Source organism: Leuciscus leuciscus (genome assembly GCF_965113295.1).
Source record: "Leuciscus leuciscus genome assembly, chromosome: 10".
In the NCBI taxonomy this organism is placed as follows: Eukaryota; Metazoa; Chordata; class Actinopteri; order Cypriniformes; family Leuciscidae; genus Leuciscus; species Leuciscus leuciscus.
The window spans coordinates 34322655-34338024 of NC_138734.1; the positions used below are offsets into that span (position 1 = coordinate 34322655).

The 15370-nt window shown below is 40.6% G+C and overlaps 1 protein-coding gene across 1 annotated transcript in view; it reads left to right on the forward strand.

The window, feature by feature from the left end:
* cttnbp2 (cortactin binding protein 2) overlaps positions 1 to 15370 on the forward strand; it is a 49880-nt gene that overhangs the window by 22128 nt on the left and 12382 nt on the right. The window contains exons 3-10 of the mRNA XM_082181312.1: positions 5961 to 6185; positions 7869 to 9309; positions 11716 to 11922; positions 12062 to 12161; positions 12651 to 12801; positions 13289 to 13516; positions 13617 to 13734; positions 13862 to 14119. Coding sequence (XP_082037438.1) covers positions 5961 to 6185; positions 7869 to 9309; positions 11716 to 11922; positions 12062 to 12161; positions 12651 to 12801; positions 13289 to 13516; positions 13617 to 13734; positions 13862 to 14119 — 2728 coding nt within the window. The remainder of the gene's footprint in view (positions 1 to 5960; positions 6186 to 7868; positions 9310 to 11715; positions 11923 to 12061; positions 12162 to 12650; positions 12802 to 13288; positions 13517 to 13616; positions 13735 to 13861; positions 14120 to 15370) is intronic.

A 15370-nucleotide genomic window follows, 5' to 3' on the forward strand; every position in this document is an offset into this window, starting at 1 on the left:
AGGTGACACCACTGAGAACAACAGCATAAATATCAGTAAGGTATCGTAAGTATTATCATAAGTATTGTCAATGAATAAAAAGTGCCTGAGGTTGACCAGAGCATATTTGTGGGATACCGTTTATGTACGTATATTATATAAAAAAAAAATACTGCCTTAAATTACAACATAAGCAGTTAAAATGCAAGGTTAAAGATTTAAAGAAGTGCACTGCATAATAGGAATGACCACCATAAGGATTGGGAAGATGATAAATCCTTCCTTTCCACTTGATCAATATTCTGTTGTAGACCATGGTGTAATGCTCAGTCTTTTTGAAACTTCATCCATCCATGCACATTCCTTTGATTTGAAGCTGGCTCTAATACTTCTCGCACACTTCCTTTTGTTTTCCACTTATATGGCAGACTGCACTCATAATGAAATAAGCCTGGTCCAGCACTGGTCTGTCTCTTCATGTTAAGTGGACTGAAAGCAACTCACTTAGAGAACTTTTGTGCCCTTGAAAGCCATGATACACAGCAGAAGTAAACCGATCCTGACAATTGCAATGAGAGTCATCCATCTCAGGGGATCGCGTATGTGTGTGTGTTTGTACATCTGTGTGTTGATTATTTCCTTCTTTGGTGAAGCAGTAACTGGGCATTAGCCTCCAGGATGCTTTGTGCTCTTTGCATGGTTCCTCCTGCTTTCAGTACACAGACTGTGCTAAATAGGGACACCCTGTAGAGAGTAAACTTGTAGATTATCGCTCTCATTTGATCTGCTTGTTCATTTTATAGTATTACTTATCTTGGACAGATGGGCAGTGTAGATCAGCCCAGTGGGTTGCCTGACACTGAGCATGTTTTGTGACACAGAATCCCTTATAATGTTCTTGGAGTCATTTAACTGAATCTGTGTCTTACACTATAAAAAAATGTACGATAAAAAATGGCAGCTGTGGTTGCCATACATTTTTTGTTTTACAAATTTAACTTAAATTTAAAGTAAAAAAGAGCATTGAAGGGATACTTCAGGATTTAGCATTAAGCTTTCTATTAGAGCCCGACCGATAAAGGATTTTGAAGGCCGATACCGATACAAATATTTGTTGGTTTTAAAATCCGATATTCCGATATATCGGCCGATATTTTTTATTTTCATTTTTTTCCAGAAACGCGCAACAAAACATTAACAGATTTCCCTAACATTAGTTATTTGTAGTTATTTATGAGTTTTAACTAAAATAATATGATAATGCATTTTAAAAAGAAACTTGTTTCTTTTATTGTCACAACAGAACAGAGGAACATCAAAATATATTAAAGTTCTGATAAATAAAATGTATAAAAATACAAACTTAAGATTTTTTTTTAAGACTAAACGTTTAGTCCTTTGAACAAAAACAACAATTTCACATTCAAATTGTCAACAAATTCAAATTGTCATAATTTACTCTCTCAAGTTGTTTTTTTCTTCTGTTGAAAATAAAAGTTATTTGGATGAATGTGGGTAACCAAACAGTTGATAAACCCCAGTGACTTCCATAGTATATTTTTCTCCTTTGGAAGTCAATGGGGACCAGCTACTGTTTGGTTACCCACATTCTTCAAAATATTAATATTAGAAAAATATTAGAAGGAAATTAATACAGTTGGAACAACATTAGAGTGCGTAAATAATTAGATCATTTTTATTTTTGGGTGAACTATCCCTTTAAGGACAAGCGGCAGTGTGTTTACAATTGCTACTGTCTCTTTAAGAGCTGAGCACGACACGTCTAATGTACACGCATTTGACAAGCAGATTTTCTCTCAATTTTGCCTTCACTTTAGACAACCGACTTTGTTTATGTAAATCTTGTGTGTATTTGACAGTATTAGCACAATAAGACTCGAAAGATAACTTAGTCCAGTATCCAGGCGCTGGTAGACAGGCTTTTAGTGCATGTGAGCTTCACATGTACGCGCTGAGAAACGCACACGTTAGAACAGCGAATCAGCATTTAAAATTAAATGTTTAACCGACAAAGCATTAAAGCACATGCACATTATGAACTTTTGTGAACTGCAGTGTTAACATTTTATGTGAATATAGCCTACGTCACGTTGTTCCGCTTCACACTCGGCTTATTTAACCAGCAAAACTGGACATGATAGTCACGAATTTTGTCATCCTTATTTGAGTTAAGAGAACTGATAGGGATGTTCTTTTAATTGTTATTCAAGCAATGTATGTCTCGTGAGTCGTGACCAACTCACCATGAACACACTTCACCGATGATCTCACTCGCGGTTCTCTCTGCCCGACTCTGGGTGGATCAGCAGGTTGCAGGATTTGTGGCGCGTTACACGAGTGTTGCCAACAGGGACGGTGTAGAGTGCACTCTGGTGGACAAACTATACAACGCCAACACTCATAACATGGTTGAAGGGTGTTTCGTCCGTTTTTATTTTATTTTTGAAATATTCATTTATCGGCCGTTATAAATGCCGATACCGATAGTTTTGAAAATGCCTAATATCGGCCGATAATATCGGCCTGCCGATAAATCGGTCGGGCTCTACTTTCTATTAGTAGAAAACCTGTAGTATTTTCGAATTACCGTGCTTTCTACCCTCATATCCCCCTGAGATGAGAGATTTATGTATTTTTTGTCTGGAAAAAATCCTCCGATGATGCAAAAGTCGTAATTTTGCGTCATCGGAGGATTTTTTGGCCAGAGGCTAAAGACTACAGCCAGTAGGAGGAGCTGTACCGCATGTTTTCAACCCGCCCATAGGAGGTGGGATGTCACTCACAGAATGTACACATAGTATCAGCCGTCTTTCTTTGGAAGCTAAGCTAGCAGGCTCTTGTTCTGTGGAGAAAGCTGAGTAGTAGGAGAAAGATGAGTAGTAGGGGTTACCATCCTCTTTTTCCCGGACATGTCCGGCCGTCGAGATTGTCCAAAATGTCCGGGATTCGGCTTTTGCTTTCTGCAGTCGCCATTCATTATTTACATGCACACCTTTTGTTTCAATCTAACTGAATTCATTCCAATTGGTGAATCTGAATTTAGTGTTTACATGAACGCTAAACAAGTGATCGGTTGATGTGCGTTTTAACATTGCTAAGAAAATTCCCGCTCCTCCGTGAGAGATACGAGACCGGTGCGTCTCGCTCATCAGTAGTCACGCCACCGGCCTCGCGCCGTTCTCCCGCGCCACTCAGCCTCGTCCTGCTCGCCACAGTAAACATAATGAATGACGACTGTAGAACGCAAAAGCCGAATCTCGGACATTTTGGGCGATCTCGAAATCCCGGGAAAACTCGTCAGAGTCTCACTAGTAGCCTAGCCTTGTTGTTTTCAACTGCGCTCTCTAACCGGTAGGCGTGGCTTGGGAGTGGCCTCCTAGGGCAGCGAAGCAAGTGCATTCTGGGAGTTGTTGTCTTTCATCCACATAAGCCAAAAATACATTTTCTGGCTTTTCTCAGTCTAGAAAGCTCCAAATTAAAAAGTTTCACATTTCTTCCACATAAATGACCTATTTTAAATACACATTCATCTTTCCAGAGGTGAAGTATCCCTTTAATATATAATGTTAATATACTAAAGTACTAAAATCTGTTTTGTACCTTTTATAATATAGTGACAACCACCATAAAAACACAAGTGCTACAGAAAAAGCCACGTGATGAATCAAAGGTCATTAGATGTAGCTTTTCCACAAATGTTTATAAATATAGAAGTTTCACAGTGTCATACACACACACATACAAAACACCATTCATGGTAATGCACAACACTAAAATAGTAAACATTATAAATATTAATTAAATGTATTAATAATGTAACATTTAATTAAACATTTATCACGCAAAGATTGCAAGCGGCCCCAGATTACTGTTATTTACATCAACTGCACGCTATACATGACATTCTTATTCAATCCTGGCAAACTGTGTATCATTAGAGGGATTTAGGACTTATATATTTGACTATTGTTCAGTGTTTATGATAAAAATGGTTACAGTGACAGTAATTTCATGATTACAAATGAAGTAATCAGTAGTTATTGATTTTTCCAATAGAATAACAAGACACATCTATACTCAATCACGTCTGCTCTGGTTTATTTGCATTCATAGGGCTTAGCTGAATTACACAATAGGGTATTTAGTCCAAAAGTGTGCACATTTGGAGAAATATTGCAGTTTTCACATGTTTACTTTATATATTTTTAAACCGAATCATCATTTCTATTCATTTTCCACTGAATTATGCGATCTGCAGTGCATTAGTGGCTTCAGACACTGTTCGTGACACTGATGCACCGACACATTCGCTGCACATGATACTGTACATCACTCATATTACTAATCATAAAACGTCCTCCTCATCCTGTAACGAATAACCGATTTAAACTTCCATGTTCTGTATTGTACATAGACATAGAAACAAACACTAAGAAACATTTGTACAGATGAAACACGAAGCTAATAAATATATTATTACGACAATATATGGTTTGTGTGTTTTTCATTAACTTTTGGGTAATTTGTATAAGAATATAGAATGTTTACACGGAATGCTAAGCAGGTAAAGCGCTTAGCTAATTGTAAAAAGCTACAAATAATATATTTCTGACTCATTAAATGACACCATCTCATCAATCTTAACAATATAAGAAAAAAACTAATATGCATAACCAATAACAAAAAAACTAAACAATTATTTAAATGAAAAATCAATGTATGTCAAGTGTCAAACATGACAAGATGACTTATTCTTTTTCACTTCCAAAAACTGTACCTTTAACCTTTCACAGTATTTTAATGTAAAACAACAATAGATTTCCCATTTTTTTTTAATGTATATTGTAAGGGAACCGTTACCAACTTTACAGGTTTATCAGGTCTTTTATCGTTAAAATAATATTTTTACAGATTTTTTATTTTATTTTTTACTGAATTCTTGCATTGATGAAGGTGCATTTTTCGTCCCAGTGCAGATAAAAACGGTTAGCATCTTGACCCAAGTAGTTACAGTTAACCTGGTTGCTTCACTCCTGAATTTGTGTTGCATCCCCTTGCAGTGAAATACAGTCAGTCGTCTGTGTTGATTTGTCAAGGAAAACATCACATTTGTATTTGGTTGTTTGCCATGGGGTGACAGGGTTGACCCTTAATTGACCCTGCTGAGATGACCAGCTGGTCTTGACACGGCGTAAGTAAACGTCAGGCTTAATGATGACGCCTGAAAAAGTGCTAACCTGCTCTTTGTGAGCATGTATGTTTGAGTGCAACATGTCAGGATGTATTATGAGGTTTGTGTGTCTTTGCATTGGAAAGTAGAAGAACTTAAATGCTTAAATGCTTCTTTTGTTATTAAAGTTCTCCTTAGTTAGTTGTACACAATTGTTTGTGCACTAAGTTCCCACACTCAAACAATTCCCAAAGCATATACTCATAAGATCACGACCAATGTTGGCGGTTTGTCTCTTGGCAGTCACCCACCACTTACTGTACATGCATCACTGCGGTAACATAATGTGTAATAATTGCTCTGTGTTATTTGACAATGATTTGTCAGCATCCCACATGTACCACATTGGCATCATAATGATGCTAGGAGTTGTATTTACCTCTTGATCTCTGGAAGTTTTCTGTTCTTTTATTGTCTTTACATGCTCAAGATTATTCAGATATTGATTAGAATTTAGCCTGATTCCTTTTTTATGTAACCACTATGTAAATACAAAAAAAAGCCTAGTTCCTGTTTCTGGAAATATGAAAAGGACAGCTTGCATACTGCGTTCCTGTATCAGAATTTTGGGTCTTATACACACCATAGTCAGAATATCTACCGTAACTTAATATTTATGTGTGTGTGTCCAAACAAGGGTAATTTTGAGTAATATTAGATACAGACAGTTGTGAAAATGCAAAGCTATTGAAAAAACAATCCTTTAAAATTTCAAAAATGTTCTTCATAGGCTCGAAGGAAAGAAGTGTTCCTGCAGGAGCGATATGGACAGTTCAGTCTGACGGACCCATTCCTCGCCATGCAGAGGGACTTTGAGTCAGGGACGGGACCAAAGGACTGTAGGCCTGTTAGCGCGAGCCCCATCACCGTGCTGGAAGCTGTAATGGCCCACTGCCGTAAGATGCAGGAGAGGATGTCTGCCCAGCTATCAGCTGCTGAGAGCAGACAGAAAAGGGTAAGATCTGTGTGATAATTTTGTGTATTCTGTATGTTTAACAGGGCAAGACTACAGAGAGGATTTTGTGTGAATTATTCTAAGATTATTTACATATTCTATCTGAAATAAGTCATCCTTTTCGGTAGGATTACGTTGACTTGATTAAGCTTGCTGTCAGAGGTTTGCTGAGGTGTTCCTAGTTATTCTTGGAATATATTCTAGTATGCAATGTGTGCACCTGTGTGTGTCTTTTTAGGGGGGGTGTAGTAATTTGTCTACACCATCTATGCTGATATTGTTCTGGCACGAAAAATTCATGACAGGAAAAAAAAAATCCACTTTTCCTAACCTCCATGAAAGCATAGTGCATGTCAGAAAAGCAGAGTAAGAAAAAGAGCGCCAGACAAGGCAAGCACTAATGGTATATTTAAGAAGAAGAAGAAGAAGAAGAAGAGGAGGTGTCAGAGAGGGAGAGAAATTGATGCTAAGCTCTAAAACACTCTGCCAAACACATCCGTAAATCTATATCTCACTATTTGAGATAGTGCTACGAAGAATACTAGCTACGTGATATCAATGCAGGCTTTGAACTTTAAACACACACACACACACACACACACACACACACACACACACACACACACACACACGCACACACGCATGCTTCTTCCAAGTGACCCCTGACCCTTCACTGCACACCACTTCTGCAGACCAGATATCAGCTGTGTTCACCATCTCAGTGGCTTCAGTTATATTGTAGGATAGGACTTGTGTATTATAAGATACAGTTTATATATAGGTACATAGCATGCATATTTACATGTTACACCGACACTGAGTGAACTCAGCTCTTTTTTCCAATAATAAACACTTGTGCTTGGTTGTTATGGTGACAGTTCTCTTATTGCATCGGTACTGTAGTTAATGCAACAGCTCATATATATAGTATAGATGTTTATGAATAGCATAAACATAGTTGTTTATCACAGTGATTACTGTCTGATTCTGTCTGGCCACTGCTTAAGTGTTTTAGTATTTCGTATTTAGTTAATTTCTGGGGAAGTGTTCATTTATTCATAGGCTAAGCAGCTTAAACCTGCAAATAAAGCTTGAACTTCTACCTCTAACTTGTAGTGTCAATAAGTTCACCTTTTTTCTTGCATGTATTATAGGTTATTGCTCAGCAGTTGATGTTAGTAGCCCCCCCAATACAAATTCAATTCCCTCTTGATTATCATATTAAAAGCAACTGATACCTTAAAGGTCAAACTGCTATCACACATGAGTGATGTGATCAGCTCAGTCAGTACCTTAACACGAGTACTGATCCCTGAACATACTTTACAAAGACACAGTCTCCAAAATAGATTTGGTGTTTATAATATCATTTTTCTAATTGTCTGGCTCAGAAAACATGTTAAAAAAAAACACTTCAGCTGATTTGTTTATGAAAAAGCTTAGTTAGTGGAGCTTAGACATAAACAGATAATTATGTAAGGTTAACTTAAGAGTAACTTCTGATTTGAGGATATTTCTTTAAGTTTAATCGTACTTGATTTTAAAGTAATTTACAAGGCATGTTTACAAAGTTTTGTCCGAAAGATTGATGTATCTTTAATTGTTTAATAATTACTGTCTTGCTTTATGTGTGTGTTATCTGCTCTCTGCGAGTCTCACATTTGCCCTGCTGCTGCTGTCTAGCTTGAAATGGAGAAACTGCAGCTGCAGAGCCTGGAGCAGGAACACAGGAAGCTGTCGGCTCAGCTGAAGGATGAGCGAGAGAAAAACAAACACGTGGTGATGTCACTGGTGCATGAATGCAAGCAGCTAGCTGCTCGTGTGGTTGAAGAGAACCAGCGCTTTGAGGAGCTCTCGTCCCGCACTGAGCAGGACAGTCGTTCTGTGGGTAGATTAGAGGAAGAACTGGCGTCTGAGCGACGTCGTAGCCAACAGATGGAAGCAGAGATGGAGAAACAGCTGGCTGAGTTTGACACAGAGCGAGAGCAGCTACGTGCCAGGCTTAGCCGCGAGGAGACGCGGGCTGTGGAGCTGCGGGCTGAAAGCGAAAATCTCCGCCAGCAGGTGGAGCAGCTAAGGACTGAGCGATGCAAAGATGCCCCACCACTGCCTTCTGTCACTCCAGCATCTGCCCCAGTTAAACCCAAGACTATGGCATCCGTGGCTGTGGGCACTGAGGCAACAGTCTACAAGACTGCTTCCTCTCAGACGGATGAAAATGAAGCAGCTAAAAAGGTGCCACTCTCTATCCCAGTCAAGCCTACAAGTTCTACCTATGCTAGCATGAACCTACCTAAGACTTCCAGTGCTGGACGGGGGCTACACCACGGGAGCTCTCAGGCAGAAAATGGAGGAGAGGGCCAAACGCATCCACATGGCTCACATTCACCTGGTGTGTCTGCTACCTTGCCGACTGGGGTCAGTCCCCGCGTCCAGGCGGCCCGATACAAATTCCAACCCTCTGCCTCAGAGCAGGACCAAAATGGAACCGCAAACCAGAGCCCTCCTTCCCGTGATCTGTCCCCCACAAATCGAGACAACTTTGCTGCCAAACAGCAGGCTCGCCACACAGTCACACAGGTTCTCTCCCGCTTCACAAGCCCTCCAGCAGGGGGACCCCCTGCAGCCCTTCGGCCTGGTTTGCCACACTCCACATCTGAGGGAGGACCCTTCACAGGGCGTTTAGGCCACCCCCAGATAGGCCTTAAATCACCAACTGTGGCCCGCATCGACAGGGGTAACCCACCCCCCATCCCACCAAAAAAACCAGGACTGTCCCAGACACCATCCCCTCCACACCCACCAATCAAAATAGTAGGTGAAGCCAGCAGGTCCCCAGGAACAGGACTGGGGGTGGGCCTTGCCAAATCAACTGCCACCCCTCAGCTTCCTCCAAAGCCCTCCCTAGATTTGGCCGGTACAGTCCCAGCCTTGACTGCGTCACAGGTGGGTGCTTCCTGTACTGGCTGGCCATGGGGGCAGCAGCCGACAGCAGCATGTGTGGAGTGTCCCCCTGTCACCACCTCCTCCACTGCTACCATTGTCATTAGTCCCTCCATAAACCCATCTAGTCTTCCGTCCCATAGCCCCCAGCACCCGGGCAGCACCCTGGCAGCAGCATCAGGTAAAAGGGTGCTCTGTTCGTCACCCTTACTTTCACTGCTTCTCCTTTCTACTCCCCTCCTTTTCCGTTCTTGATATATTACTCAGTAAGTCCTAGCAGAGGAGGACACAGAACCAAGAGAGGAGTATTCATAATCTACTAGGGTTACTTGCCGGTTGAAACACAGTACTTCAACATAACCAAGATAAGAACATTTTTACGATTCTTTAGGGAACCTATCTATGTCTGGACAGTGTCTTGACCAAAGCACTTATAGATACAAATAGGTCAGGTTGACCCTCTCTTGACGATGCAGGTCTCTAGGGGTCTTTCCTGTAACCCATTCTGAAGCTGATGCCAGAGGCTGCTCTTTCCCCTTTCCTCCCATTGACCTACAGCATGGTTCTGCCTCTCCTGTATTTCACCACTAACCATTTCCCACAATGTCTTAAACTTACCATTCCACTGTGTCTATGCTGCCATCTGTTTCTTTGTTTGACCTACTGTAAAGTAACTTGTGAATGTGGTGTTGTTCCCTGCATTTTTAAATGTTTCATTCAATGGTTTCATTGACGTTTCTAGACAACTAACCCAATATAATTGTATTTGTTGTGACTTGCACTTAAATATTCATAAATAGGTCTTTATGCATTGGTTCTGCACAATAGCAATTACTTCTACATCTGAGATATACCGTTGATGTCTTTGTTTGAGAAGTGTAAATTCTTTTCTTAGAGCAGAGGTGTCCAATTCTGCTCCTGTAGTGCCAATGTCCTACAAAGTGTCCTTTCAAACACACCTGTCTGAAAGTTTGTAGTGATCTTTAAGACCTAGCTAATTCAGGTGTTTTTGAATACGGTTGGAACTAAACTCTGCAGGACAGTAGCCCGCCAAGAGCATGATTGGACACCCTGTGCTAAAATGCTACCCTCCTAAAAGACCAGCTTAGATTAGCAGGAATGTCCTTGCTGATTGGGCTGGTTAGTGCTGATTTGGTGTTAGTCTAGCTAGCTGGTTGCTGGTCAACCAGTATGGTATTTCTTGTAAAGTCTTGCTGGTAAAGCTAATTAAAAAGCCTGGTGGAAACACCAGTACAACAACATCCTACACTGGGGATCAACATCAAAGATGCAACATATGCTGGTCTTTTCAGCAGGGTAGTTCCAAAAGATCTTTGACAGAGATGTCAGTTAGGTAGAGTCATGCACTAGTCTGTAAGCCAAATATATGAGACAGCTCCAATTGCAGTTAGATTTTCCCCTTGGAAGCAGTGTCAGAAGCTTTAGAGTTCTCTCATATTTTGAAATACCACCCTGTCTCTGCAGGCCTCTCCATAGCTCTCTGAGAACACCAAAGAAAGACAATTATAACACCATTGAAGGCAGAGCAAGTATTCCAGCAGAGTCTTTTTTCCTCAATGTCACTAGAGACTAATCCACAGGGTAGCTCTGAAAGATGTCGGTAGCTAGCTGTCATCGCTAAATGCTAAAAATTAGCCCTTTTCTCCCTCTTTCTGCAGCCACTCAGCCATGGCAGTTCTCTGAGGCTCCTCTGCTCTCTTTGCCGCCCATTTTAACCCAGAAAAGAGACAATAATCTTATGCTTTCCACTGGACCTTAATGAAACAGCTTATCTCTATCTCTATCTATCTCTCAAAACTCCCTCCACTAACCAAGATAAACATAGAGAATCCCTAGAGACAAAGCTATTTACAAACATGCATTAGCACTCAGATACTAGACTAGTTACATCCACACTGCAAGATGAGTTATTGGAATTCTGTTTTCACATACAGGTGCCAATTTGCCAGTAGTATTCCTGTGCATTGTGCTCTGTGCTTTCAAATGTCATCTGTTTCTCTGCTGTAGTTTCCATATTTCTAACATTGTCTAATTGACATGTCTCTCACAATCAGCACCATGTTTAGAATGTTTCAGTTTGTCTGACACAATTTACGATGCGTGACTTTCATTAATGTACCATAAACCGCCTGCTGCCTGATTTGATTTATCTAGTTGAGTTGTCTTTTATTTGATTTTGTTTTTACCCTGACCTAACAGATGAAATTGACTTTAGCATTTGAAAACTGATCTGATTTGTAGGATACAGTGTGTGGGTTGCAGATACACTCTCTAGAATAATACATTTCCAATGTTGTGCCAAAATGTGTACGTCACATAAACATTTATCCTTTGTTTTAATCAAATTTGGCCTCTAATATTTAACACAAATTTTGTATGTTCATCTTTCTGGAGGGTAATTTGGATACTGCTAGATACTCACTGCGCCAGTGGCAGTGGCCTTAAATTATTTCTGTATGACAAATGGAGTCGATCTTCTGGGTAATGTTTTGGTTCAGGGAACACATTTTGACACAACACAAGCACCCTGCCTCACTAGTTACTGCTGTTGCTTGAACCCTCCCAGGCTGGTGTCCCTCCATAGTCCCCTCGCTAACCTGTGGTGACCCCGTCCCCCTGGATGACGGGCAAACCCTTCTCCTCCAAGCTGCTTCCCAGGGAAATGTCACTTTATTGTCTATGCTGCTTAACCAAGATCCACTATTGGATGTTCATCATCGTCAACATGAATTAACCTCTGCCTTGATCTCTGCTGCTCTTAATGGACACACAGGTACGTGCTGGGGAGATTGGCATTTGTATGCATAAAAATGTTTGAATTTTGTTAGCATTGTGCTTTTGTCTAGTGTACATATACACAGTGCAAATGTATATGTTAATATGTAAATAATGTGTTTATGTCTCTTCTATAGACTGCTTAAATCTGCTGCTGACTTCAGGGGCATCTGCTGAAGCTGCCAATGAAACAGGATTTACGCCGTTACATGCCTCTGCTGTAAATGGTCACCATGGGTGGGTCCTCTGTTCTCCTTTCCCTTGCTGTTGTGGTGTTTTAACTCGTTTATTGTGTTTTTAAGAACAGTGACACTTTTGCACTTTTAATGGCACTGTTATTAAAATCCATATCAGGCGATCTGATCACAAGACAGACTACAATTTTTGGTTATTTTTGGCGACATGTAACAGGCTTGTTTTAAATCCTTTGCTTTGATGCAGTGAATGATTGACTGGTGAGTAGGTGGTACTGTCACTGTTGTCCAGGATGCATCAAAACGGATTAGCATTTTAAATGAAATGTGATGTGGTCACATGACTACTGCAGCAAGTGGTTTGAGTAATCAACATTTTGGACCCCTTTTGCATGTGTATTAAGCGCTGCCCGATTGTGATCAAATCAACAAAATTGGATGGTAGTGCTGGGTGTAACCAGGGTCTACAATATCTTGAAAAATGTGTTTCTCTATGCAATGATACCAATCTCAGCTGCTCTTTCATTGGTAGGTGTGTGAAAGCTCTTGTAAAATGTGGAGCTGATTTGGAGAAGGAGTGTTTGCAGGGAAGGACCCCTCTGTACCTGGCCTGTGAACAGGGACATGTGGAGTGTGTGAAAGTCTTGTTAGATGCAGGAGCAGACCGTTCACATGTCACGACTGTGAGTTTTCAGTTCCGCACTGACACCAGTGTCTCTCAAATGTCAATTACATTCTGAGTTCCTAAACACGTTAGGAAATACTGGCCCTCTGTTCATCTCCATGGTTACCTTAACAGTTGAGCGTGGGTATTTTGCAGTCTATGTGTTGTACAGAATGTAATTACGGTCCCTATTTTAGAAACACTTAATTATGCCCTGGATGGTTTCTCAGTTTGCTCTTATTTACTGGGCTGAAAAATCCCCAAAATATCCTGGGAAATTCTTTAGGTCTAAATTAAGGTTGTTTTCTGTTTTTATATTTGCTGGTTGGTTTATATTGTGTGTGTTTGTATTTTTTTTTTTAGATCTGTTTTGTTGTAAGTATGTGTATATCTGTAGATAAGTATGTTTGTGGACTTTTTTTTCTTCACAAAATTTTTTTTGCACTCTTTTTTATTTTTTTTATTTTTTATCTTTGCACTTGCGCTTAAGTGCTTGTTGTTTTCAGGACAACTGCACAGCTCTGCACGCCGCTGTCAGTTCAGGTCACGTGGGCCCTCTGAAGCTCCTGCTACACCACCCATCACCTGAACCAGACCTGGGTCTCCCTGCATCTCCTTCAGACTCCAATCAGGAGCTCCAACACCCTGGCATAACCAAGGCCAGTCACATCCTCAACCACAGTAACCAGGATGGCTGGACTGCTGCCCATATTGCTGCATCCAGGGGCTACAAGGTGACATGTTTGAGTTTGATGCCAAGTACACTGTTTTACATCAGAAAAGAAAAGTTAGAAGTGGCTGATAACACATGCTTACATGTTTCCTGCTTTACAGAAATGCCTGGAAGTTTTGTGTAACCACAGTCAACAGGACATGGAGAAGAGGGACAAATGCAATCGCACCATACATGATGTTGCCACAGATGACTGCAAAGATCTACTAGAGAACCTGGGTGAGTATAATTCAAGCGATAGAGCTTTGTACAAATGTGATAGTTTGGCAGGTTAGGCCACTATGTGATAGTTGGCTTAAGTGACCACAGCCTTAACCCTTAACATTTGCTTTTTGCCCTGCTTTAGACTTGTACACAGTGGTTGTACAGGTGCTCATGTGCTCACTGGAGCGCCTTTGCCCTGTGGATCTCCTGGAGGATGGATGCACTGTTGGCAAAGTTACAATTCGCTGCAATACCAGCTGGGAAGAGTTAACAGGAAGCTTGAGTGACCTGCTGACCAATCACCTCCAGCTCATTTGTGGGAGGTGGGAACTGCAGGAAGTTCTGGATAGATCAGACACTTTGGGCCTCTCTACTAACAGCATGGCCTCAGTGATTATAGGTAATCACATATACATCTTACAGTATAACTAGCAACTTGCCAAGAAATTTTGATTAATTTAACTGGATTATCTTAATAACAAGGGTGCCCTATCCTGTTCCTGGAGATCTACAGTACCTACTTGAAGAGTTCAGATCCAACTCTGTTCTAACACGCCTGTCTGTAATTATCAAGTTTTTCTGAAGATCTTAATTAGCTGGTTAATTAGCACTTGTGTTTGATCAGGGTCGTAGTTGGAACTTGGTAGGAAGGTAGATCTCCAGGAACAGGATTGGGCACCCCTGCTCTAGAACATGAGCAACATACAACATAGCCAGCAGCCATATCACCCTGTAGCCCAAGACTGGTTGCCCACTGAAGCTAAGCAGGGTTTAGCCTGGTTAGTACCTGGATGGGAGACCTCCTGAGAAAACTAGGCTGCTGCTGGAAGAGGTGTTAGTGAGGCCAGCAGGGGGCGCTCACCCTGTGGTCTGTGTGGGTCCTAACGCCCCAGTATAGTGATGAGGACACTATACTGTCAAAGAGCACCGTCCTTCAGATGAGACGTTAATCCGAGGTCCTGACTCTCTGTGGTCATTAAAAATCCCTGGATGTCCTTCCTTCAAAAAAGAGTAGGGGTATAACCCTGGCATCCTGGCAAAACTTGCCCCTTGGCCTCTGTCCATCATGGCCTCCTAATCATCCCCATATACTGATTGGCTTCATCTGTCTCCTCTCCACCAATAAGCTGGTGTGTGGTGGGCGTTCTGGCGCAGTATGGCTGCCGTCACATCATCCAGGTGGATGCTGCACATTGGTGGTGGTTGAGGAGATTCCCCCCTACCATATGTTAATCGCTTTGAGTACCCAGAAAAGCACTATATAAATGTAAAAAATTATTATTATGAGGTGTTGTGTTGTGTAATTTCCAGATCATAATTATTTCTCCTCAAAACCAAAAGAAAATACAAATATACTACCCTTCAAAAGTTACCCAGTCAGTAAATTTTTTAATGTATAAAAATAGAAATCTTTTGTAACAATGTAAATGTCTTTACATTCACTTTTAAGTCACTTTTGATCAATTTAATCCATCCTTGCTGAGTAGAAGTATTAATATCTTTTTTTTTCTTTTTTTTTTGGAACGGTAGAGTATATAATTTATATATCCTCCTACATTAAATATATATATATATATATATATATATATATATATATATACATATATATACATATACATATATATATATATATATATATATATATATATAT